The 25,824-nt window shown below is 41.6% G+C and overlaps 1 protein-coding gene across 48 annotated transcripts in view; it reads left to right on the top strand.

The window, feature by feature from the left end:
• SOX6 (SRY-box transcription factor 6) overlaps positions 1 to 21,365 on the top strand; it is a 571,438-nt gene extending 550,073 nt beyond the window's left edge. For 42 of the 48 annotated variants that reach the window (XM_070491207.1, XM_070491211.1, XM_070491215.1 and 39 more), the window contains 3 exons: positions 2,220 to 2,453; positions 4,986 to 5,202; positions 16,296 to 21,365. In XM_070491207.1, coding sequence (XP_070347308.1) covers positions 2,220 to 2,453; positions 4,986 to 5,202; positions 16,296 to 16,599 — 755 coding nt within the window. In that variant the 3' untranslated portion in view covers positions 16,600 to 21,365. The remainder of the gene's footprint in view (positions 1 to 2,219; positions 2,454 to 4,985; positions 5,203 to 16,295) is intronic. The other 6 variants (XM_070491230.1, XM_070491228.1, XM_070491217.1 and 3 more) reach the window with 1 other exon arrangement.
• The last annotated feature ends 4,459 nt before the right edge of the window (positions 21,366 to 25,824 follow it).

Raw genomic sequence — 25,824 nt, 5'->3', positions numbered from 1 at the left:
GTATTTCACTTCCAGAGTAATGTATGCCTTCATCTGGCCCAGCAGTCAGCATATTGCCCTGTGTTGATGGATATTGTCAGCTGGAAGCTACACTACATTTCACTGCACAATAAACATGGCTGTCAAACCCATATAAAGTGAAATCAATTTATCCTGTATGGTCAGTGCATTTTAAATGAAATTAATGTACTGTGGGTATGGTGGCAAAAAGGTAGCATATTAGTTATGCATCTTGGGATCTGAGACTTCTCATGTAAGGGATCATTCTGTCTAGTAGGACTAAAAGAAGAGCTGTTTATAAACTATGTTATTTTCACATGGTCTTCAGAAAGTGGCCCCTGTGCCCTCCCTCATGTTTAGAAAAGAATTGAAAGTATGAGCCGATTCAGCCTTTTTATCCTGTCTTTTATTTGCAATAAATGATGACCATATTTGCCAAATAATAGTGCACTTTATTGTTCTAATTTATTACTAGCTCTGACACAAATAAATTTCTACTTAATCAAGGTATCTAGGAACAGGGTAGAAGGGCCAGAGATTGATTGGGAAATGTTCCTGTATAATCACTCCACTGAGCTGGATTTACTTTTCCCAAAAAGTAGAAATGTTGGTTTTAATGTATATTTTGCTTCTAAACTTTTGGGAGTAGGTTTTCCTGTTTATGCGGTAGAAGCCCTGGCTGAGGCCATCAGTCCAACCACTTTACATTTAACCATAGAGGTTCTCAATCTGGAGGGTGATACTTAGCAGCTGCCACAATGCAAAGCATACATCAGTGTGTCATGCTGGTAGGGTGCAGAAAACAAGCAAGAGCTATGTCCATTCATCCATTTATTCAATCATTCATTACTTTACCATATTTTACTAATTGAAACTCTATATGCCAAGCGCTTTACTGGAACCTGGGATACGGCAGTGAATGAGAGCCAGTTCCTGCCATATCCTCAAGGGGCTTTCAATCTAGCATGTTACTGGAGTCACCTCTTTGGAAACTATAAAATATCAGGAATTTAGACCTAGTTTCTTAGAGGAATGTTTAAGAACTACCCTTAAATGGCAGAAAAAGATACTGGGACCCTTGAAATGAATGCCTGTTAGTCTACTACTTTTGCATATGAGTTGAAAACAAAACAATCTTTTACTTAATAAATATTTGTTGAGTATCTATTATGTGAGAAATCCTGGGGATCTAAGAATGAATACAACGTAAACACTAACTTTAGGGGTCTCATGTTCCTGGGGATGGAATGGGAAGATTAGAGAGAGAGTCACATAAACAAGTAACTACTTTGGAGCATGGAGCATAAAAGAAAGGAATGAATGTAGCCTGGAGAACATCATTGCAGATGCTGTTCCTTTGGCCTGAATTACTCTTCCATCTGTCTTTACTGCCCTCCTCTATTCATGTGCTAATTCCTGTTCATCCTCCAAGACTCAGCCTAAGCATCACCCCTCCTAGGAGGCATCGGCTGACTATCCTGTGAGGTGTCCTCTTAGTGCCCTGTTCACCTCAGTGTCACAACACTTCTCATACTCTCTGTTATAATTGTCTCTTTGGGATGGGTCTCCCCTCTGAACTGTGAGCTCCTTAAAAGCAGGGGCTGTTTTATTCACCTTTGTATCCCTAGCACCTGGTGTAAAGCCTAACTCGTAGTAATTGTTCAATTAGTACTTTTCATTGAATTAATTCATTCATTCATGAATCACACCACATTTGAATAGGCCTTGAAGGATGAGTGTGAGTTAGCATGAAGAATTAGGAGAAGGGCTTCCAGGCAGTGAGAGGAGCACTGGCCAATGAACAATATTGTGAGAGAGAGTTCTATTTGAGGCAAAGAGATAGTTTGAAGTGGCTGCAATTGTTGGCAAATGAGGGTATAATGATAGGTAAGAGTCTGCTCTTGAAGGGAGGAGTCACAGCAGGAAACCTTACCATAAAACGATGCCAGTCATTGCTTTATCATCATCTGGAACTGATTGCAGTAAAAATGTGCTAGGCATATAAAAACATGCAAAATTAATTCTGCCCAGTGTGTCTTTGAGGCCTACATCAGAAGGGCCTGTAGAATTGTCATTTGGAACTGTCTTCTTCTTCCAAGAGGTCACTTAAAAAGAGGGAAATTGTAGGGAAAACAGCTGAACCAGGCGGCAAGCTGTGTTACATTATCCAGATAATAATGCTTTGCACCCATCTTGTTCTTCCTGCCCTGACGTTACAGGAAGTAAAGCAATGAATGGCTCTGCAGCTAAACTACAGCAGTATTATTGTTGGCCAACAGGAGGTGCCACTGTGGCTGAAGCGCGAGTCTACAGGGATGCCCGTGGCCGGGCCAGCAGCGAGCCACACATCAAGCGACCAATGAATGCATTCATGGTTTGGGCGAAGGATGAGAGGAGGAAAATCCTTCAGGCCTTCCCTGACATGCATAACTCCAACATTAGCAAAATCTTAGGTGAGTGCAGCCGCTGATGCTGATCTTCTACCCCGTGAGTGGAAAGCATAATTTGACATCCAAGGGAGCCTGTGGTTTGCAGAAGTTAGATGTAGTTCAGCAAACTGCCTCAGGAGACTTAGTCATCATGTCTGCGTCCCCCACCCCACAATGTGGCATTTAGGTTTAGGAGTTATTACATCCACCAGGTACCAGGGCAGGACTGACTAAAAACATAGAGACAAAACTATTTATAGTTTGTGTTAATACTGTGAATTTGGCAACTCTGAGAGGTCACTGCTCCACAGGAATCATGGAGACAAGCGTTATCACCTTTTCTTATTCAGTCTTCTTAAATTCATCAGTTGCTGTGAAACCTGGGAAACACTCATAGACCCTACGGTTTTCTGCATCAGTGGTCTTGGCTTCATATGGCTCCCTGAAAGAACTCATCAAGGACTAGGGGTGAGGCCCCAAATAGTGTGAAATTCATGGAGTGTAGAACAGTGCCTCTAATGATAACTTTAAAACTTGTAAAATAAAACTCCATTTACTTTAATAAGATATGACTAGTTCAAATTTCATAGCAGCGAGTTGAACACATGGACCACAGAGCAGAGGCCCGTTTTGTGGTGAATTGCCAGAGTGGTTCTCTTGTTCCTCAGGATTAAACTGAAGCCTTGTTCTGTTAGTGTAAAGCTTGCCCAGTGCAGATTATACAGTTTGGAATTATTGTGCTCAACATGTCGAACATATTTTATTCAACATGCAGCATTACAGTCAACATGTTTCCTCTTTAAAAAGAAAAAACACAGAAGGCACTGTTCTGTTTAAGCTGTCATGATGTGACAAAATCTCAAAGGGAGCCGTTTAAGAAGCCGAAAAACATTAGAGACTTAAACTGTGGTTTTCGTTTTTTAAATGTTTTGTTCAAAAGCAATAAATATTTAACCTGAGTAAATATCAGTGATCTGGACGTACGCAAATACACATGTTTTGTCACTGTATAAATAATTTAACTTGATTCTGAGACATTTTGAGCCAGTGACCTCTAAGAAAATTTAAAACATACAGAAGATCAAATAGTGGTGAAATTTTAAAATACAAGTTTTTTTCCTTTCGACTTTTGAATCTCAAGATGGATACTAACTATTACAATTAAGTGGGGTTTTATTTTTAGAGGTTCAGGGATGTGCATAGGTGTATTTTTTTTAATTGAAATACCTTCAAACTAAAATGCTCCTAATAGACATATTAAAATTTTTTTCTAATTAATAGGCATTCAAAAGAAAATCAATGTTTCTCTGTCCTTAAAGTTTGATATCTAACTTTGCAATTTTTAAATTTTTTTGCCGTTTTGGTAGCAGTATGAGAGAGCTCTCAGATGGGCACAGAACCTCCCTGTTTCCATTTTGGCAGCTGTGGGGAATCTATATTATTGGTGTGATTCTGTGAAAAAAAAAATTATTAAGAGTATAGTAAGTGCATTCATTAAAATGTAAACTTTTAAGCGCAAGCATTTCGAGAGCACCGAGAACCCTCTGTGAAGTGGGGCTTTCAGCTGCTGGGAGCCTGGCACACAGAGGCCTGTCCCAGAGACTTTCTGCACAACTTCTGCACAACAATCAGGAAAGAACAGGGATGGATGTGCTCTTAAAGCAGACCGGGATATTGCTGGCTACAGAGAATATTTGTACAGCTTTCCCATTTGTTTATGTATGAAAAATCTCCACCGAAGAATAGCGAACATCCAGTCAGCACAGCTGTTACCGCTTTATTCACCAGCGAGACACAAAAATGCAATTTGATACATGTAAAAAAACACATCCCTTCTTCGTCAAGTGTTTAGATAATTCTTTATAAACAATATTAGAGAAGTGAATACTTTTCCTTCTTCCTGTGTAAACCATATTAAAAATTTTTGTACTTTCATTGGTACAGCTTTGAATGAACGTTTATGGTACTTGAAAATGGTCTATATAATTCCAGCGATGCCTTCCGGTTCTAAGCTATAACTTCTTTAGTAGAGTTTAGGCTTTTTAATTATCCTGGGCCTGGGGAGACAGTGTGCACAGTAGGTTTTTATACATGGAAGGCTATCAACATCTGCTGACATGTTATCAAAGGATAGCTTCGCTAAAGATGCTTGGAGTGTGGGAGGTGTTTAAATTTCTGGAACCAAGAGAGCTTGTGCAGAATCCTGTCGTACCTGAACGTCTGCTTAGGGAGTTTAGGTTTTCAACCCTCTTGAGAGAAGCAGACAGATACACTGTAGGAGATGATCTTTAAGTAGCAAAGACATGTTTTTAAACAATATACTTATTGTAGCATCAGCTTTAAATTATTAGGAGAAATAATATAATAAATGTATCAAAAATTATCAAAATTATTCTTTGCTCTATGGTCTAAAAGACTAGTTGTGAGGCTTAGTGGTCTATGGTAGTAGGAGCTACTCGAGCACAGGCGAGTGAAGTGATGGGAAGGTCTATCTAGTTGTTTTTGCCGGGAACGTGTTCCTTGACCACTTGGGTACTTGACTATTTTTCTGTCTAGGGTCTCGCTGGAAATCCATGTCCAACCAAGAGAAGCAACCTTATTATGAAGAGCAGGCCCGGCTAAGCAAGATCCACTTAGAGAAGTACCCAAACTATAAATACAAACCTCGACCGAAACGCACCTGCATTGTTGATGGCAAAAAGCTCCGGATTGGGGAGTATAAGCAACTGATGAGGTCTCGGAGACAGGAGATGAGGCAGTTCTTTACTGTGGGGTAAGTGTTGCTGAATTTAGCCACCTAGGCTTTCCCTTCCCAGTAAGAAACCGCAGGATGGCTCCTGGCAGTGTGTTTGGGAAGAAGATTAGGGAAGGAGGAGGTTGTGACATACCGAAGGGGCTCGGCTATGGCAGTCTTTGCAGTGTCACAAGCACACAGCCTTGAAGCATGGCTCCTGCTCAAATCAAAACAAACCTACAACAGATTGCTCCCAACTGATCATCCCTTTCATTGTCTTCCAAACTCATCTAAGATGTTCAGTGCCCACACACACAGTTTCTGGTAGTTTATTTACGCAGACACACAAGGAGAAAAAATAAAAACTAACCTTAAGAAATCCCCAGAAGCTTTCCAGCTTCTCTGGGTGGTGCTTCTGACTCTAATCACAATAGTCTGCTTTTGTTGTGGGATCTACCACAAGATAATTGGCCTTGACATTGGTTAGAGGACCTCATTTTTGGCATAAGATACAGAACTCCTGTTGCAGTAAATTATTCTGTGGTGCAAGCAGTAACAATGTGGATTTTCTTGCTTAAATCAGAAACTAGACATGTTTTTGATATCTTCAAGTCTGATTTCATGTCATTTTGTTTAAAAATTAGGTAATAGATTTCTGGTATAAATTTCGACTTGGCTGACTGGCTGTCTGCATTTAAAGGAGGCCCCTTGTAACCACAGTAGTCAGGATAAGTGGGGACGCAGATGCCTCTAGGTCCCAGCACTCCCAGACCGAGAAGCTCGGGGAGATGGCAGACCAGGGGACCATTCTGGAGGCACTGGCCTGAGGCAGCTGGAGTCAGATTGGAGAGACACTTGGGAAAGGGCTTGAGAGAGAGAAGTGAAGTAAGGAAAAAGGAAGCTGTATTCACTGTGAACCAGAAGGAGAACTGAGGAGCTGTGCTATGCCAGGGAAATAGGAAAGCCTCACTATAGGTGAAGAAAAGAAATGCCTTAAAGGAGAAGGAAAGAATTATTCATTTTTAAGGACACTCAAAAAATAACCTCATGGAACAAAAAGCTGGCTTTAAAAGCATGTGTTTAAAAGCATAAAGTTAATTTGGAATAGTAAATAGTCAAAAATACCAAAAAAAAAAAAAAACGGCCCATTAAAGCAGCCTCGTCATGAGTCTATACAATGCGCTCAAGGGTTAGAGGAGGAGCATGGGCTCTGGAGAGTGACGGCTGAGCTTCAGACACTGACTGTGCCGCCTACTTGGGCAAGTTCTTTAACTTCTCTAAGCTTCTGTTTTCTCATGTGTGAAATGAAACAAATAATAGTACCTATCCCATATGACTGTTGAGAGCGTTTAATGAGGCACTGCTGTTAAAGGTCCTTTGTATAGTAGTTAGTACAGTATCAATAAATAAAGGTGAGTTCCTATCATTGTCATTACTATTAAGTATGGATTTACTATCACAGTACAACTACATTTTATCACATTAGATAATCATTGAATTTCTTTACACAGTGGCAGAACCTTTTCGAGGTAAAGAGAGGCTTAAGCCTCCCTGTTATTTGAGGATCCCAATATATTACCAGATGAAGATGTGCCAAAATAGGATTATCACATTTTTCTGTATTATAAATGTTTTCATTTAAAAAAGTAATACTTTTGGGGCTGGCCCCGTGGCCGAGTGGTTAAGTTCGCGCGCTCCGCTGCAGGCGGCCCAGTGTTTCGTTGGTTCGAGTCCTGGGTGCGGACATGGCACTGCTCATCGGACCACGCTGAGGCAGCGTCCCACATGTCACAACTAGAACCCACAACGAAGAATACACAACTATGTACCGGGGGGCTTTGGGGAGAAAAAGGAAAAAATAAAATCTTAAAAAAAAAAAAAAAAAAGTAATACTTTTAACACCAAAAGTACAATGCAATATAATTGAACTATTTACATGCTAATTAGGGGATTTACGAAAAATACCAATTCATGGTGCACTTTAGGAAGTATAGTTGTATGTAACAAAATACAAATTTAAGAGTGTGATAACTGTCTTCTTTTAATCCTGCTGGCATATTTCTGAGTGTAGTCTCTTTGAAGAGAGAATGGAAAGTTTAAACTGGAGAGCCTTTATGGCTCCCACCCTTCTCTCCAGTCGTGGCTCCTGTGTATCTAGGGATGCAGAATGGGTCTCCTGTGTCATAGTCTGGAAGGCTATCACAGGTGCTGTTTTAGTTCCCTGCTGCTTATTTGAGAATATGAGATGCAGTAATTCTATTTAATTTAGTCCTCTTTACCAAAGGATGTATTGAAACATCTCTGGATCAAAATACCTAAACAAATGGCAATGCATGTAAAATAAAAAACTCAGTAGCATCTACCATTTATTGTCTACTGTATACTAGGTATTTTAGATATACAAATCACATAATCTTCTAAATAAGAAATGGAGTCTTCAGGAGGTCCAGTGCCGCTGAAAGATGAGAAAGCACGAGTCTCCGTCCAGGTCTCTGCCCCTGTCGCGCCGGCTGCCTGAGGAATCGTCCTGACCACGCTGCCTCAGAATACGCCTCACAGCCCTCTTCTGGCACACTTACGAGCACGGCTGTGCTATTTGAGGAGGAGCTCCTAGAATCTAGAGAAAAGAGGGGCTTCGATTGTGGTGTGTGGTGGCATGAAAGGAGCTTTGAAATTTAGAGACTATGGATTCTGCTCCCGGTAGTGTAGGAGGTCCTATAGGGAAGGATGCTTTTGGACTGTGGAACAGGGCTACAGATGTTCAGGATGTGACCAGAATGTCTTATTCTTTAATCTTCAACACTGACTACTCTCCTTTGCGTTGGTAATACTTGCTACATAAAGCCAGGTATTATTTCCACTTAAGGATTCATGTTTTCTTTTAAGTAGTTGTATTTGATAGATTATTAACTCCCGAGGGTTCGTCTTTGGAAATTGATCTTTCGTAGACATGAGGCTATTACAAGAGGGAAAAACAAACAAGAAATTTAAAGATTGCTATTGACTTCTTGAGGGAATGGGGTGAGATCAATTTTTATAGCTGATTTTGAAAAGACATGCATAACTTTCAAGCCAATAAAATTACATATAGTGCTCAAAAATGTCATGCATTTTACCAACGATACAACTAGAAGTTCAGTGAGTTAGTTTTTTTACTTAGCTATTATGAAATGAACTTAGCAATAATAGGAAATGGAGTAAGGTTAGCTCTTACCTTGGATTTAACCCTTTGATTGACAGGTTATCAGAATTTTGTAATAATTCTGATGAGTACTATTAATGTTGAAATGATACTCATTAAGGTGCATGTAGCTACAATGCTGTCTTTTCCCAAAGAACTATGGCCGAGTGTACTTCCATTTATTTGAAGCTTATTCAATAATTCACCTGTGAACTAATAGAGAATTATTCAGATATTATAAAATATTAAATTGGGGGCTACTTTTTGAGTAATATTAATGGTAAATTATTGAATACTTACTATGTGCTGTAATACTGTACTGAGTAAATTATATAAATTATTGCAAATACAACAAATTTACAAGATAGGCAGTATCTTCCTCACTATGGGGTTGAAAAACACAATGTTCAGGGATGTTAAATAGTTTATCCAAGGCCACACAGCTAGTAAATTGCAGAGCCGAGGTTTAAAGCAGGCTTTTGTGAATGTGAAACGTATGTCCTTTTCACCATTACACATACCTCTCCATTAGAGCCTACAGATTGTTTAGAGGCTGTACAGCGTAGTGGTTAAGAACATCAATTCTGGAGCCAGACTGTTCTGGCTACATCTGCTTCTTCCTGGCTCTAGGTGCTAATGCATAGCCATCTTTATTTCTCTGGACTCTCCACTTGCCCTTGGGAAACGTCAATTCTCTGTACCTCGGTTTCCTCATATATAGAATAGGGATGATAATAATACATAAAACATTAGAGCCTTCTAAAGATTGGTTAATTTAATATATCTAAAGTGCTTAGAACCATGTCTGGCATATAGTAAGCCCCAAATTAGTGTAAATATCATTATTCTAGAAAAATAATGCCATGTGCCAAGGATATATTCATATTATAAAGAATTATATTCTACTACCTTATGCTATAAGTGATTTGAACAATTTGCCATTTTGATCTTAATTCTAAAGAGGTTGAATCAAACCTGTAAGATAATATAATTGATTAGCATAGATTAGCTGCACTATTTTCAGTATTGTCCTCCTGAAGAGAAAGCTGGATTAGAATCTCTAATAGGTAACGTAAAAAGATTGCTATTATTTCCATTACTTATTGCAATATCAGCTACAGAGATGTGCAACAAATAGGCTTATCTCCTAATGAAACAGACTTTGTTGCCTTCATTTATAGATGGTGTAAATGTCTGAAGGATCAGCAAACAGGGAAGCTTTGCCAACATGAATGTGTAATTCTGCTGCAATTGGCAAAGCTACACTATATTCCAGAAATACTCTTGTGATTTTGAAACCATGCAGCAATGCTGGCCTCTATCAGGGTCAACTTATACTCTTTACTGAAGCTGGGGGGTAGGGTTCTTAGCCATTTCTGCTCATGTCAGCTGTGTGTGTATACTTTTACAAACATCTACAACTTCTGTTTTGATGTGCACATTTATTATTTGTAAAGCCCAATACTTGCCAGCTATTCCTGTTTGTGAAATCTGCAGTGTTTGAATTTTGACTTTGCAATTGATCTGTAAAGGAAGGAAAAATGCTTTTTAGGAAAGTAATTTCCGATAGACAAAGCTTGAGTCTGCTGGCTGGATTTTCCATTTTGTTAATTGATTAGTCAGTCAATTGGTAAGGGCCTATTTGAAACTAACTATGTGCCCAGCACTGTACTAAATTAATATAGTACATGAGGCATTGATTCTGTACACAATGAGCTTTCAGGGAATGCTATAGTCAGAGAAGCCAGACACTTACATGAATAGATAAGCAAATAATAGTTTGTTATACACACATACATACAGAGAATACATTGCATTGTGCTGCGCATAATGTATAATGAAGTAGTAATTTTGTTTTTATAGACAAGAGCAAGTAAAGCTCGGAAGAGGAGAGATTACTATGCATTAGGTCCAACCAAAGGCTGTCCTTGAGGAAGAGGACTTGAGGTTTGGGTAGGGTCAGGCAGGTGGAAAGTAGGGGTAAAGACTCCTATTTTAGCAAGAAGGAGAGTGGGGGAAATGTGGAAGTGTTCAATAATAAAGGAGGTGAGCCTATGAATTTTCCCTGGCAGTAAAGCAAAGTAAGATAGGCATGGTGTGGCAAGATTTTGGAAACCTTTGAAAGCCAGGCCTTTTCAACTATAATTAGCTATGCTCACTTAAATGTTTTGGCCTCTTATTATGCTGATAATGACAATGAGATAGCAAGACCAGCATGACAGTTAGCTTATGATTTTGCACCCACAGAATCAGCGGTACCTTAGAAGGAGCCTCGGAAGTCATCTACTTAAGCAGCTAGCGGTTATACGAGTCCTGAGTTCTGCTCAAACTCTTCCAGGGCTAGAGAGCTCACCACTTCCCAAGAGAGCTAGTTTCTTTGTGGAACATTTCCTAATGCTAAAAAATTCTTTTCTCCTAACTGAGCCAAAATCTGCCTTTATGCTACTTTGTAGATTGATTCTAATCCTCTTCCTTGGTCTCTTCTAGAACAAATATCTTTGATATTTATGAAGAGAATCATATAAGCATCTAAAGATGATTATATTCACATCCCTTCTCTACTACCCTCTTTGCTATATATCTAGTCTCATTACATCTTTTCTTCTCTAGGATAGGTTACCTAGCCTTTTCATTTATGTTCCTTCTCATTCACTAGTTCATTCATTCATTCGTTCATTCATTCCATATATTCAACAGATTTTTATTGAGTGCCTCCTATGTTTCAGGTATTTTTTAAGCTCTGGGGCTATATCAGTGAAAACTCCTGTCCTCATGAAGCTTACGTTCTCGTAGAGGAAGTTAGACAATCAATCAATCAATGAGTAAATAAATATCAAATAAGTGCCTTACAACAAAGTGAAATAGAGAAAGGGGTAAGGAGTTTCAGAGGGTGGAGTGCAATTTTAAACAGAGTGGCTATAGAAAACCTCACTAAGAAGATAACACTTGAGCAAAGACCTGAGGAGGGAGCAAGCCACGCAGACATCTGGGAGAAGAGCTAGGCAGAGAGAACAGCGACTGCAGAAGTCTTGAGAAAAGGTTGATTGCCTCGTTCGAGAATTAATGAGGCCAGAACCATAGGAGCAGAATGAGTAGGTGGGAAGAGTAATAGATGTCAGAAAGGTAATAGGGAGCCAAACTGTGAAAGGACTTGGCCATTTTGAAGATTTTGAATTTGGCTCTGAGTGAGATGAAAGGCATGGAAAGGTTATAAGCAGAAGAATGCTGTGATCTGACTTAGGTTTTAAAAAGATCTCTCTATCTATTGTGTTGAGTATTGTCTAAAGGGGCATGGCCTTAAATAAGGAGGCAGGCTCTTACAATAAGCCAGATTAGAGTTGACAGTGGTTTGGACCAGGGTGTATGGGTGGAGGTGGCAAGAAGTGGAGGGATTCTGTATATATTCCCGAGAACAGACCAATAGGATTTGCTAATGAATTGGATATAGGGTTTGACAGAAGTAAGCTTACCAAGGATTGGCTCAAGCAACCAGAAAGATGAAGTAATCATTAACCAAGATTGGAAAGGAACAGGCATATGGAAGAATGATCAGGAGTTCAGCTTTGCACCTATAAGGTTGAGATAGTACTTTGACATCCAAATCAAATAAGGAGTCTTATATATATATAAGGTATGAATCTAGAATATATATATATATTCAAACATATATATATGAGTCTGGAATTTAAAAATGTAGTGCTTACTGGAGATACAAATTTGAGAGTTGTCCTCATATAGATAGTATTTAAACCTGCGGAATTGGACAAGATCACCAAGGGAATGAATTTAGATAAAGAAGAGAAGAGGTGCAAGGACTGAGTCTTTGGGTACTTCAATATTTAGATGTCAGGGAGATGAGGAGGATGCATCAGATGGACTAAGAAGGAGCAGCTAATGAGATAGGAAGACCAGGAGAGTGTGATATCTTGGAAGACAAGTGAATAAAGTGTTTCAGGAAGGAGATAAGTGATCAACTGAATCAAATGCTGCTCGTGGCATGGGTCAAGTAAGATGAAGGCTAACAACTGACTTTTGAATTTAACCACGAGGAGATCAGTGGACATGTGACCTTTACAAGCTCTGTTTCAGTGGAGTGTTGGGAGTGACTGAAGTGGATTCAAGAAAGAATTGAGTAGAAGAAATGTAGAGAGTGAATATACACAATCTTTCAAAGAATTTTGCTTTAAAGAGGATCAGAGAAATAGAGCAGTAGCTGGAGAGGGTAGGTGAGTCAAGAGAGACTTTTTGTTGTCTTTTGTTTTTAAAGTAGGAGAGATTATGGCATGTTTATGTGTTAATGGGAATGATGAAGGAAAGAAGGAAAATTGATAATGCAGATGGGAACCACAGTTGCTGGAGCGAGATCCTTAGTAAGCGAAAGCAGATGGAGTCAGTGCACAAGCAGACGCTGGCCTTACATTGGATTGTGAATCGATTCAAAACCCAGGAAGGCAGGCAGAGAATTTGGAGCACGGTTAGAGGTAGATGGATAAATGTGATGGTGGGAGCCTGTGAAAAGTTTCTTCTAATTTCTCTATGAAATGGAAAGCTGGGTCATCAACTGAGAGTGAGGATCAGGGAGGAGAAGTCAGACATTTGAGGACAGTTGGGAAGCCATGAAATAATTATCTAGGAGAGTAGAAGGGGTGGGTTAGGAAAAAGTGCAACATGATGGCTGAACAGCACTAGAGGCCACTTTGAAGTTCATGCTCATAAATTTAGAGACTAGTAAGAGTGATACAGTGTGTTTTCACCAGCCAAGTTCAGCTGTGTGGAAGTAGTCACAGAGGAGGCAGAGAGTTTGAGTTTTGCCATGTAAGGGAGTGGAGAGTATCTGCGAGAGAGTGATTAAGCACAGAATTTATTCTGGGTAAAGAGGTAAGCGAGGACACGGGGGGCGGGAGAGGGACAGCGAAAACTGATTGAAGGATCAAAGAATTAAAGATCCTCATGGGGTGGGAGAGTTGTTGACCTGGGGAATTAGAGGAAGAAAACTAGAAAGATAAGATGTGGTGGTCAGAGAGTGGGGTGTGTAAAATTGAGATTAGGGAGGGAATACAGTTGGAAATGACAAGGTCTGCTGTATGACAAGAGAGTGAGCAACTGATATAAAGGCAGGGCCAGGTCATCACAGGGGAGAGTAGGTCAAGAAAATGAGATAGCAGGTATTGGAATGGTCATCTATGTGGATAGTGGGTCATCAAGAATTATGGCAGGAGCAATGTTGGAGAGAGAGCAACAGTGAGCCAGGAGCTAACAACTTCAAGGAATGAGGGGGAACGACCAGGCAGGAAGTAGATGGGGGGACAGTGGGTGACGCAGTCTGGTCTCCCTCCACTATCTAGTAGTAGGCTTTTGAGTATCATATTTGTCTCACTCCAGGAAATAAGTTGTACAGATGTTTTGTTTGTTTCTTTGTTTTTAGTGTTCCATTACCAACTTAATGTCAAAACGCTGTTAAATGTGTGGGACCCAGTTTAGAAGAGATTGCTTCTGATTCAAATTGCTAAGTATTTTTCTGATAGTGTGAGCTTGCCTGTCTTGCCCCAATCTTGATATGTGATAAAGAATTTGTGACGTGAGGAAGGGTTCAACTCCTGGCTGTGGTACTTGTGTGGCCTTGAACAAACAACTTAAACTCCCTGAATCTTAACTGGTTACCTCATCTGTAGAAGAGGAGTCAGAATTTGTGCCTCTCAGGTTATTGTGAGGATTAAAGAAGATAATGTGAAAGCATCTAAGCATTGCCCCCAGCACATAATAGGGGCTCAACTCAAATTTGATAGATTTATACATGTGGATATTTTGATTAAAAAATACTGCAAAAATGACCACCTATTCTTTGTGAAAAGAAAATGTCCCTTGTGAAAATAAAGTGTACCATTCAATAATTTGTGTATGGTATGTAGAATTTATATTATAGATTAGCTCACCAAATTGGGAAATCTGTAAAATGGGTTAATATTGCAGTAAAATTTCACTCTACTCTCATTATGTGATTAAGGCAAAAATATTTTTATTGCAATTATCCAAATTCAGTAAAAAATTTAATGAGGCATTCACTACCTTGGGCAGGCTAGCATGAAATTTAATTTGTTTAATTTGCCCAAAACTTAGGAAGCAAGAAGTTTACTGTTTTTAGAATTTGATTCTATGAGATGGAAGCCAGTATTTTATAACATGTTTCTACACACAGACTTCGGTTCCTATATCATCTTCTTCCTTCAGGCAATAAAACAATCACCATGAGCATCATAGAAAATGGATCACTATCGAGTGCTTATTGTCAACTGGGCACTGACAGGATCTATAAAAATCAGGAACTCGTATGAGATACAGTGAGCGCAGTGTGTCTGTATTCTTCCTGTACAGGAAAGAGAGCTGGAATTCAAGTCAGGTGACGGTTCAGAGTCTGGCTCTGCTGGTTAGGGAATGCAGGGCTTTAAGCAAGCCTTATTTTCTCCATCTGAAAACTGGGAATAGTAATACCTCCTAGAGTTGCCGTGTTAGTTGAATGAGGTAATGCATCTGAAAATATTTTATACATTGTGTTAGTTAAAGGTTAAGGAATCATTGTTATGCTTCCTAGTGGTTGAAAGAGGTTGTTAAATACAGCATTATCGGATCTCTCCCAGACTGATTCCAGGCCATTTCCATCATTGCTCCCTCTACCAGGCAGGAAGGCATGCAGGCCTTTCTGAGGAAATTATGCTCCTTCTGGACACGTCAAAGAATAGCTGGTAACTGAGCTACTTCTTCATAGATTCAGGGTGTTTTCTTCTTAGAGTGAGGTGGATAGAAAGTTTCAATCAGCCAGAATTGTTCAAGTGATGACTGACCCGCAGCCGTGGGTATTAAGGTGTGGAAGGCCCTTCCAAGACCTCCCTGACCCCAGCTTTTCTAAAAATGGAAACTGACGCTCAGAAAGCACAGTTACAGTGACATTTTGAAATGAGTTTAAATTGCGATGACTGTCCCTAAAGACTGAGAAGCACTTGGTGAATATTGCATCCATGAGAATACTATCTCAGTCCATACCCTGAGCTAAGTCATAGGTCTTTCATCCTTCCCACCAGTTATAATGCCTCGGCGGAAGTTGAGAGACAGATAGCCATGTCTCCCTGCAGAGGGAGAGACTGACCTTCAGGTAGGGTCTGGTAAGTTTATTTGAACTAGAATAACATTGTCACGGAATGATCTGGTGTGACCAGGCCTTGGCACCTGCTGGCCTCTAGGCCAAGGCAATGTGTGCTATTCTGTAGAGCAGCAGAGCTCTCACTGCTTTCCATTCCTGACTCCTCCAGCCCCAGCTCCAGCCCTGGGCCTCAGGAGTAATGACAGCCAAGACGATCCTTCCACAAGCGGGAAAATAGAAGCTCCTTGAAGGAGTTTCCCTACAAATTCAGCCATGGAAATAAATCGACATTTGTGTGGATACCAAATATGTGCTTTGCTAATCTGGCTCTTTGGGACATACTAGGTGCTTTCTCATCTTTGTCTTTTCTCTGTGCAGTTCTCAAACCAAGGTGAAGACACAAGCCTGCATAACAGTGTCGTTATAATGTGGCTCGTGCCACCAGTCTATGTTTTTTTACTGTTCTTGGAGATCTTAAAAAATGATCTTACACGTAACTTTGTGAAATTAACTATAACGTTTGTTCCAAATGCCAAGCATTATCCAAGCTTTGCCTATTTGCCAGGTTGTAAGAACCCTGCTTTTATGATGCAAAACCATCCACAACTTGCGCCATTCTATTGCTTAACTCCCAACTGTAGCATCAAGGAGATTTGCAGGACTCCTCCAGGGAACATTTGTCATGTTTTGTCATTTGCTTAGAGTGTCAAACAGGGCCCCCTGTTGGAATGTGTGAGGGATGAATTGCAATGCCTCACAGAAGAACGTAGATATAGACATTTCCCCTGTTTTATTTTGTTTTTTGACTCTATACAGGCAACAGCCTCAGATTCCAATCACCACAGGAACAGGTGTTGTGTATCCTGGTGCTATTACTATGGCAACTACCACACCATCACCTCAGATGCCATCTGACTGCTCCAGCACCTCCGCCAGCCCAGAGCCCGGCCTCCCGGTCATCCAGAGCACTTATGGTATGAAGACAGACGGCGGAAGCCTAGCTGGAAATGAAATGATTAATGGAGAGGATGAAATGGAAATGTACGACGACTACGAAGACGACCCCAAATCAGACTATAGCAGTGAAAATGAAGCCCCAGAAGCTGTCAGTGCCAACTGAGGAGTGTTTGTTTGCTGGATTAAAATACTGACATTTCACCTCCCCTCCCCCAACAAAAAGTTCTTAAAGAGCCCGCATGCATTTGTGGCTCCACAATTACATCAGCAGAATGGTCTTAATTGTTTCGTAAAGTGTGAGACAGATTAAGTTTTCCCTGATTTTTCATGAACTTGAGTTTTTTGTCGTTATTGTTATTGTTGTTGTTGTTGTTTTTTTAATTTAGGTGAAGACATATTAAATATGAGACGCCAGGACTTGAAAACTTATCTCAACCCATAGCTGTCTTACAAGTCTTATATTTTTGTCTTACTTTTTTTTCTTTTGGATGTTGATAAAGGTTTAAGTTACTGTTTTAGATGGGGTTAAACATTCTCACTCAGGTATGCTGTGCCGGCCTACAGGTTGTGAATGTGTTTTTATTCTGAATTATTTTAGAAAACAACTGAGGATCTCATGTTGTGAAACAGAACAAGTCCATGGCGTGTGCAGCTGCATGTAGAGCGTATTCAAAAGGCCTCGGAATTCCATTGCTCCGTGTGTAGAGTTGAACTTTGAATGTGCCAAACTTTTTCATAACTTTTGAATCTTAATATTTTGAAAGTCTTAAAGGAGACACTGCAAAGTCTTAGACAATCTTTGGCATCTTAAAATAGCAAACCACACATTTTTTTTCCAGAAAATGGTAAAGTACTCAGGAATCTGGAGACAAGATATTGTAAGGAATGAACAAGGCTGCCACAGTGCATGTACCCAATTGTGTTTGCCGCTTGACGTGCCATCGTTGTGTGACGTGGTATGACGTACACACACAAGAGTGATCACCACACCAGATACCAACATGGTGGTCTTCTCTGCCTGAGGCCACCTCTCACTACATCCATTATCCCTTTGCCTTTAACCCTGACATTCAGTCTTAACACATTTTCTCTTAAGTAATTTATTCATTCCAGAATGTCAAGGGTCCACTTACTATTTATTTAAAAAAATTGTTGGTGGCATTAATTTAATAATTCTTGTTTTTCACCCTCCTGCCCCAAAGAACTTTTCAGCCCTTTTCACCTCCTTCTCCTGCTAGATACGAAAGATTTACATAGTAATTTTATGTCCCCAGGACATCTGGAAGCATTTCTGATAGAAGATACTATTAAATACCTACATTGTTCTTTTTACACACGAGTGTGTATCTGGCTGCAGAGCTGTGTGTTGGATGCAGGTGTACAGTCTTACACTTCAACAGGTATGCCCCTGAAGTTTGCTGTGACCTCAAATCTTTTGCCAGAATTTCCCCCTAATTTAGTTCAGCAACAGGTGGTAGGATCTGCATCAGTGGCATTTTCCCAGAATGCCATTCAGCGGCAAGGGTCAACAGTGGTGACTGCCAGGGAGGAGAGTCCTGCAGCCAAACCTAAAGCCCACGGCTGCGGGCCATGGAGGAGGCTATGGTGATGCTGTCATGGGCTGGCACCTTTACTCGGAGTTGCCTTGTCCCATCTGGCACCTCTAGGGAATTCTTTGCAAAATCCCCAGGATGCAAGAAGCCACATGACAGCCGCAAATCAAAGTTAGAGGCAAATAGTCATGATATATCCAGAGTATGAAAGAAAACCATAGGGAAGGAGAAGGAGGGGAAATACATTCCCTATGTGGGATGTTCCTACTGTTAACTCTGGGGATAGATCACTCCTGGGGCAGCAGACGAGTTCCTCTGGCTCACTCCCGCTATCTGTGGCTGCAGGGGCGGGGCATGCCTACGTGTGAACAAGATTAACTGCACTTGTCACACAAGGATTTCTCTGGAGATGTGCTGATGGGCTGGGAGGTAGTGAGGTTTCATTCCCCATCTCCTAACTACAGGGAGCTCGGCCATGCTATTTGGACCTTCCTGAAACCAGGACTGATTGCCTATGGGGGGGCCTCAACTAGAGTGGTTCAATGGGAGAATGTCAGCGAATGGGACAGTTCACCTCATGGGACAACCCAGAATCTGATCACCAGGACATAGGAACGGCCCCATCAGATTTCTTGAGCCATTTTGTCACTTGGAAGAAAATAGTGTACCTTCATATTTATTTAAAGAGTGCTCAAGGCCGTGCCTCATAGCAATAAATAGGTCTAGCCAGGACGATATGGGCTATGCCATTAGCTGGGAGTGCTCTCTATAAGCTGGTTAAGGTACTGATAGGAATGTTTGTTCTTAATATTGGGTGGGGATTGTAACTTTGTTTTTGTACATTTATTTCAAATGAGGAGGAGGTCATTTTTCTAAAAAAAAAAATGAGTATTTATTATTGTCTGACTGATTTCTTTTGATTCTATGCCTCTCCTTCTCAGTTCGTTCTCGTTTCTTCTCTTCCTATTGACCTTTGCTTTTGGCCTCTCCCCCTCCTTTTTCATTTTGTTGCATAGGTAGTGTGCTGTATGGCTAGCATTGTATTGTATGTAATTAATTTTGCACAAAGGCAAACATTTAGAATAGTAGGTTAATTTTGTTTGTTTTTATGACCATGCCAAAATAATATTCTGGGCTGGTGGAGAACAAAGGACTGTTCTTTAGGACTGAAACTTGATTTTGCTTCTAGTAAAACAAAAACAAAACAAAAAAACCCCAACAAAAAACACACACACTCACAGATGTTGTTTCATAAGTGTTATAAGCACTGGATATAAATGGTATTTTTTATCACTTCTGACTAATGTGAAACTTGTACGACAACGACATGAACAAAAGTCATCTGTTTCGACTCGTGTGGGCTTGCCTCACAGTTGCCGGATTTGAGTCATTTTTATGTCTTGTTATTTCATTTATTTATGCAAAATACATGTGTGTATGAACACTTTGTTTTAGCTCCAGCTCTGCCTCCGTACTGGGGTTCAGTTACTTCTAGCCGTGCTCTTAAAAATGAAAGGCTATTCAGGAATGATCTGATTGTAAACGTCTCTTTCATTGGGTCAAACAGTGATGCTGTATTTGAATCTAAATTCTGCGCATAAACAGTTTATTCTATTTATTAGCCAAGCTTGGCTCTAAATATCCATGGAAATTAAGAAGGACAATCATAGGGATCACTTCATTTTATTTTCAGTGGGGCTTAAACAAAGTTTTTATGATTTTACCATCTCATCTTAGACTTTTCTAATTGTGTAAATATAACATAGAAATAGAATTTATTTTTGGTTCATGAATACTTAGTGAGATATAAGTTATGTATTTCCTTTTTGTTCTCTATCCATATATGTTGGTCCAGACTAGAAGTTGACGAGTCACTGTACCTCCTGGGGATAGTGAGTGACCAGGCACAGTGAGAGAGCCGCGTTCCACCCGGAGGCGGGCCAGAAGACCCTTCTCTTGGGTTCACATGCAGTTTAGAACCCACTGTCCACAGACTCAGACTTGTACTTTTTTTTCTTATAGAAAGTAGATGAATTGAACACACTAAATTTCCAGTACAGCTGGGAGAGAGTCAATTTGCTTTGTGAATCCACGTCAATCTTATAAGGTAGTTCTGTGACCACTGAATAGTAGTAAGCATGAATGCAGTTATAAAGGCAAAAATCAGCCTCTGAGACTGGCCATTAATAAAAGTCCTACCATGCCAATTAGATTAGACAATGTTCATCAACTTCTTTTCAGTGTTCCCTGTTTCATAATATCTTCAAATCAAAGATAAAAATTATCTCCATTTTGTTAAAGAACTTACAGGATCAGAATTTGCCTTGTCACTTAGAATAGGGACACTGGCAGACAATCCTCTCCTAAAAAAAGGACCACATGGAATAGGGAGGAAAGAAAGAAAGAAAGGAGGAAAGGAAGAAAGAAGAAAGAGAGGAAGAAAGAAAGAAAGGAAGGGACGAAGAAAAGGAGAGAAAGGAAAGGTCAGTCTGCCTCACAGGAGCAGCAGGCAGGCGGCTTCTGTATTTCATTGGCAGATACGATGCCGAATCTTTTCCAGGAAGGTACGAAAGCTGTGTTGTTTCACAGGTATTCTGCTCACCCTTTTAGGAGCACATCAGTTTGCTTCATTTGGGATTTGATACTCCCCAGCCTTGTCCTCAGGCCTGATTGGATTTGCCAGGGTCTTGACACCGACTCCCAGGCCAAGTTCTAAATTCAGGTGTGGGCTCACAGTGCTATTGAGCTTGTCAAATGCTGGCCCTCCGTGAACCGTTAGCCCCACTGGAGCCAGGGGTGTTTGAAAAGGGTGTGATCCCTCTAGGGCTGAAATTAAAGGCTTCTTTCTTTTCCTTATGAAGCCAGGCTGCTGCTTTGGAGCCCGCCCTCCCGAGCCAGGAGCACAGGCATAGCTGAAAGCGGGGATTGTTTCGAGGAAGCCCATCTACCCCAGTGGGAAGGCAGCCTGGTCACTGGAACGCCACAGCTGCGGCTGCTTCTCTCAATTTACTCATTTTGCAAAGAGGTGACCCCTACCTACTCGTTAGGGAAAAGAAAAAGAATCAGTAGTTCTAAACCATAGGAGAAGTCCTGTACCAAGTGCCAACAACCGCAAAGAATGCAGCTAGACGAATGTATTGAAATTATTACTGGGTCTTCCTTTTTAATGAGAAAATGACAAAAATGATTGCTGTAGCCTTGCCTGATTTTGTACACTTTTGTCTAAGGACTGAGTTGGCACTTAAGCTCACTTCTCAAAGTATAATAATAATATTGTATGACCTCATTTGTCCTTTTACAGAAGCACTTGCATCATTTCCTTAAGGCCTCTGCCCCCGACATGTTTTCTTCCTGAATAAACAACTTCTATCTGTTATTCCTGCCGACCATGTTCTGTTTCTGATCCATATCCTACTGAGTGTATCCCTCCGCTACTATCATTGCAAATCTTGATATGCAAACACATTTCCCTTTCTTCCTCATCCCACCTTTTCCTTTGGGGACAGACTGCTTTCCAAAAGCTCGTGAAGGAGTATTCAGAATGCTGGTACCTTTGGGGCAGGGCTGGAGGGGGCGGGGCAGGAAGGTAAAGCTCAGTGCAGACACTGCTCATTGGTGTCCGTGGCAATATGGAAGCTTGAAGGCAACTCAGTGACGTATCTTGCTCGGTAGTTTCTTATTCCTGAAGAACCACAAGCATAAAATGAGGCGCCAGTGCTGGTGCTCTTGGAGTATGGGGGATGTGCAAATATTTAACTGTTTTGTATGCTGCACATTGCAGGTCTGCTCATGTGCATTCTCCGTTTGTCTTCCTTTGTCATATGTGTTTTTGCTTTTTTTGGAAGTGCAGTCTTTATTGTACCTTCTCCAGCTTGTAGCAAATTAGAATGCTTAGCATTTATGTCCATTCATTATTGTATTTGCCATGTAAAATTTTTATTACCTTAGACAAGCTTATAAGCTGTTACTACATAACTTATCTTACTGTAACTCTTTTATTTCCCGACATTGTAATTTGTTTGTGATGTATATTGTGAGATTGTATTCTATGTTAATTTAATCAGCACAATTCACTGACATGCTGGACTGACATGCTGGCTGCTGTTTCAGAGTGTAAAGTGTGTGTAGGGCAGTTGGGACAACTGTAACTCTGTTGTCAAGGTACTGTGCTTGGGTTCCTCTAGCAACACTGCGGGTGTGGCCCTTGAGATGCTAGGGGCATTCACTACGCCCTCAAGCAAATGTTAACTGCAGATTTCCTTTGTAGAAATTCTATGTATAACGCAGGTACCTACTTGGCCCATGGCTGGTAACTATTTGGGCAATTAGAAAAAACAAAAACCATAAAAACTAGTGTCTATTGCTGCTTTGAATATGTTTGAAAGTCTGAAAATGTAAATAGTTTATCAAAAAAGAAATCTTGTACAGTCCAGTGTAAAGTTTTTAAATGACCTTAAGGGGTTGCCATCACATCTTTCTCACACTCTCCTCTCGATGATGGAAAAAAAGTTTGCTAAGGATTAAAGAAATGGGAAAAAAAAAAAAACCTCTTCAAATTTAAAGGAATGAATCATTGTTCTTAGCTTTGTTGCATACACAAACTTCTTGGATTTTGTTGTGCAGTATTGACGTGAGATAAAACTCAACATTGAATAATCTTTCAGTGGGACTTTTCAAAGTCTTCCCCTCCTCTGCCTCATAATTAAGGGAAAAGACAAAATTGAAAGACACACTGTCTTTATCTATCCTGGTGTATGTTGGCACCTTAGCTACTTTTTTTTTTCCTTTTTGCACAAGGTGCTTTCCTGATTTGTTAAACATGCCATCTTTGGGTGATCATGTATATGCCATGACGGGGCCCAGGCCCCTCAGGGGAGTGTCTATGAGAACTGCCTATTTATGCTCATTTACCTCAAGACTGTCCTCTCTACCCTTAATCTAGTCGTCATCACTCCATCTTTTGTACTGCTGTTGACACTTACAAATTAAAGATAAATTTTGTTTTATGACCTCTGTGTACGGCCTTGTCTGTGCCCTGCAAACTCTTCCCAACGGGGAGCCCCGTAAGCCCTGGGCTGGCCGCACTTGCCGCTGGAGCCTGCAGAGCTCTCCCGCTCCCTGCCTTGCTTCTGCCTTGCTGGGAGGTGGGCCTTGGGAAGACTTCAGACCCCTAAGCCTGGAAGGACCCGCCTGCTTTTCTCATTGTGGAGCACTCGCTGCTGCAGCAGGAAATGCTTGTGCATTTAGATGGTAGGAACAGGATCCAAGGTGGATTTTTGTCAACAGAAGACGAGAAAGAATGTCACTTCCCATTTTCCTGACTTCTTCATGAGAGTGAGACAGTTTATAAAATCTCTTCGCATCCCAGGGTAGGAGCGAATCTCAAGGGCCAGTCTCTCCTCTGACACCAGCTTCTACAAGCCCAGCAGCCAAGAGTGGAAAATGCCCCCTTCTGGAACCTCTGCCTCCACTGTGATTGGGAGTGGTTAGCTGATTTCTCAGTTGCTTCTGCCTCAGAGAAGGAGCACTCCCATCTCTTTGTCCAGCCATGAGTTGGACCAGGAGCAAAACTCGGCTCCAAATGACATCAGCTTCTGAGAGTCTGAGGGATGGAGGTGGGGGAGTGGGCTGAGTGAGCCGGGCCCTTAAAGGAGACTTGCCAAACTTGCCAAGCCAGTGCCGTAGATTCCAGAGTTAATGACAAAAAGGGTTCAAGAGAGAGAGTGGAGACCCAGCCACTTCTTTTTTGGTATTTCCTATGAAAATTGCCTCATTAGAGAAAAGCCAAGGATTTGGGGAACTTTGCTTTATCACAGTCAAATTGTAAGTTTGATACAAGATGTTGTAAGTCCTGAAAACCTAGCATTCCGTGACCCTGCCTCCCGCCCCAGCATTTTTAAAAGCCCAGCTAAGCACGGGGCATTGCCTTGGAGTCACACCGACCTGGGTCTGCCACATGCCAGGTTTGCGACCTTGCCCAAGTGTTCTCCTCTGTAAAGTGGCATAATAGTCCCTCCCTCTCAGGGCTCCTGGGGGAATTAAAGGAAAGGCCCCTGGGGCCTCCAGCAGCAGCCTACACACAGCGCAGATGAAGCCCGCCGCCTCTGACCCGTGAAGGACTTGCCTGAGGCCTTCGTCCAGAACCTTCTCAGACGTACGTGGTTACCCAACCTTCCTCCACGCTGGCCTCCAGGACACAGGGCTTCTCATGTCCAGTCCACCCTCACCACCGCCTTTGGTCTTTCTAAAACACGGTCTGATCTGATCTGATCTGATCGGTCCTCCCTCTCTTATCCTCCCCTAAAATCTTCTAGCTTTCCACAGCTGAATAGATAAAATCCCACCTTCCTGCCCTGACAGTCAAGGTCACAGACTGTCAAGGTCACAGCCTCATTCCCACTGTGCCCTTACCTGCCCTCAGCTTCTCTCACGGCCTGTCCTGTGAGGCCCATCCACGACCCCCGGGCTCGGTCTCCTCCTTTCGCTTGGAATAAATCTGTCCCCTTCTCTGTTTGGGAAAATCCCGCTCCTCTTTCAGATATCAGCCCAGATATCACACCTCATCAGGGCCTCCCCACTCCCCTGGCAGTTTCAGCCTCTCCCTCGGGGCTCCCACGGCAGTTCGAAGGGACCTCTATGACTATTTACCACATTGTAATGATTTATTTCTGTGTCTGTCTTTTCTGCTAGATGACAAGCTACTGAACCCAAGGACTGTGCCTTGGTCCTCCCAGCTCCCAGCACAGTGCTTGGCATACAGTAAGTGCTCAGCCCTTGATTGTGGAATAAATATATGGATGGTGGCAACTCAGCCTCCACGTGAGGCATAGATCCTGTGAGTATCAGGGTCTTAGATGGTGGGATGAGGGAGCCTGTAGGGTACCTTGGTATTAGTTACTTCATTTGGAGAACATTTTCGGTTAAAACATCTCTGTTCATTTTGGGGGAGCCATTTCAAGTCAGTGTGATGGCTTTGCCTGATCAGGCATGGGGGCATTAAGAGGCCCCATGCTTTGGGGAGGATTCATACTGTTGGATGCCCAAGTTTCCAAGCCTAGAGCCACTGCTCTAACCTTCCTCCTAGCATCCTGGCTGGACTATGAAAAGGACAGATCAGAAATAGGAAGCTTTTATGGGTTTGACTGACTCTTTCCTTGGCATCCCAGGGTCCAAGATTACCCTTCTCTCTGCCCAGGGAAGAGAAGTAATGGGAGGTCCAACCCCAGGGCATCCAGCAAGGAAGGAGAAGGAAACTTAGCTGCTCTGTCTGCTGGGGAGAGGAAGGGCAGTGACCCCACAAGGCCGTGTTGTGAGCAGCTGTTACTTAGTCCCCTCTCCTTCTTTGACAAAAGAAACCCGTGGTCCAGACAATGGTGGCTCTTTCTCTTAAGGGTGCTCTAGATCCGTGCTTACTCAAAATGTGATCCACGGATCAGCAGCACCAGTATCACCTGAAACATGTTAAAGCACCGTGTGGACCATGTGAATAGCAAGCTCTGGTACACAGGAGACTCCGATAACTGTCATCTACCTCTTTGTAGTCAACAACACCCATGGGATGGAGAGCTTAAGGATATTGGCCTTGTTTGAATTGTGAAGGCCCAGAGACAGGAGACGACCCACCCAGAGTCACACAGAGATTAAATGGCAGTACCAGAACACACACTTGTGCTTTCTAGTTCTAACAACAGTTGACCATGTTGCATATGGCTCCACAATGGCCTGTGGAGATTGCACACCAATGGTGCAGCTGTAGACTAGACCCTGATTGTAGCCAGGTATCCTGGGCTGTATCACTGTGGAAGCATGAGACATCTAGGGACATTGGCTTCTGA

This window comes from Equus asinus, chromosome 20, assembly GCF_041296235.1.
Source record: "Equus asinus isolate D_3611 breed Donkey chromosome 20, EquAss-T2T_v2, whole genome shotgun sequence".
Lineage (NCBI taxonomy): Eukaryota > Metazoa > Chordata > Mammalia > Perissodactyla > Equidae > Equus > Equus asinus.
The sequence above is the reverse complement of the archived record's forward strand: the minus strand, read 5'-3'. Positions and strand labels throughout refer to the sequence as shown.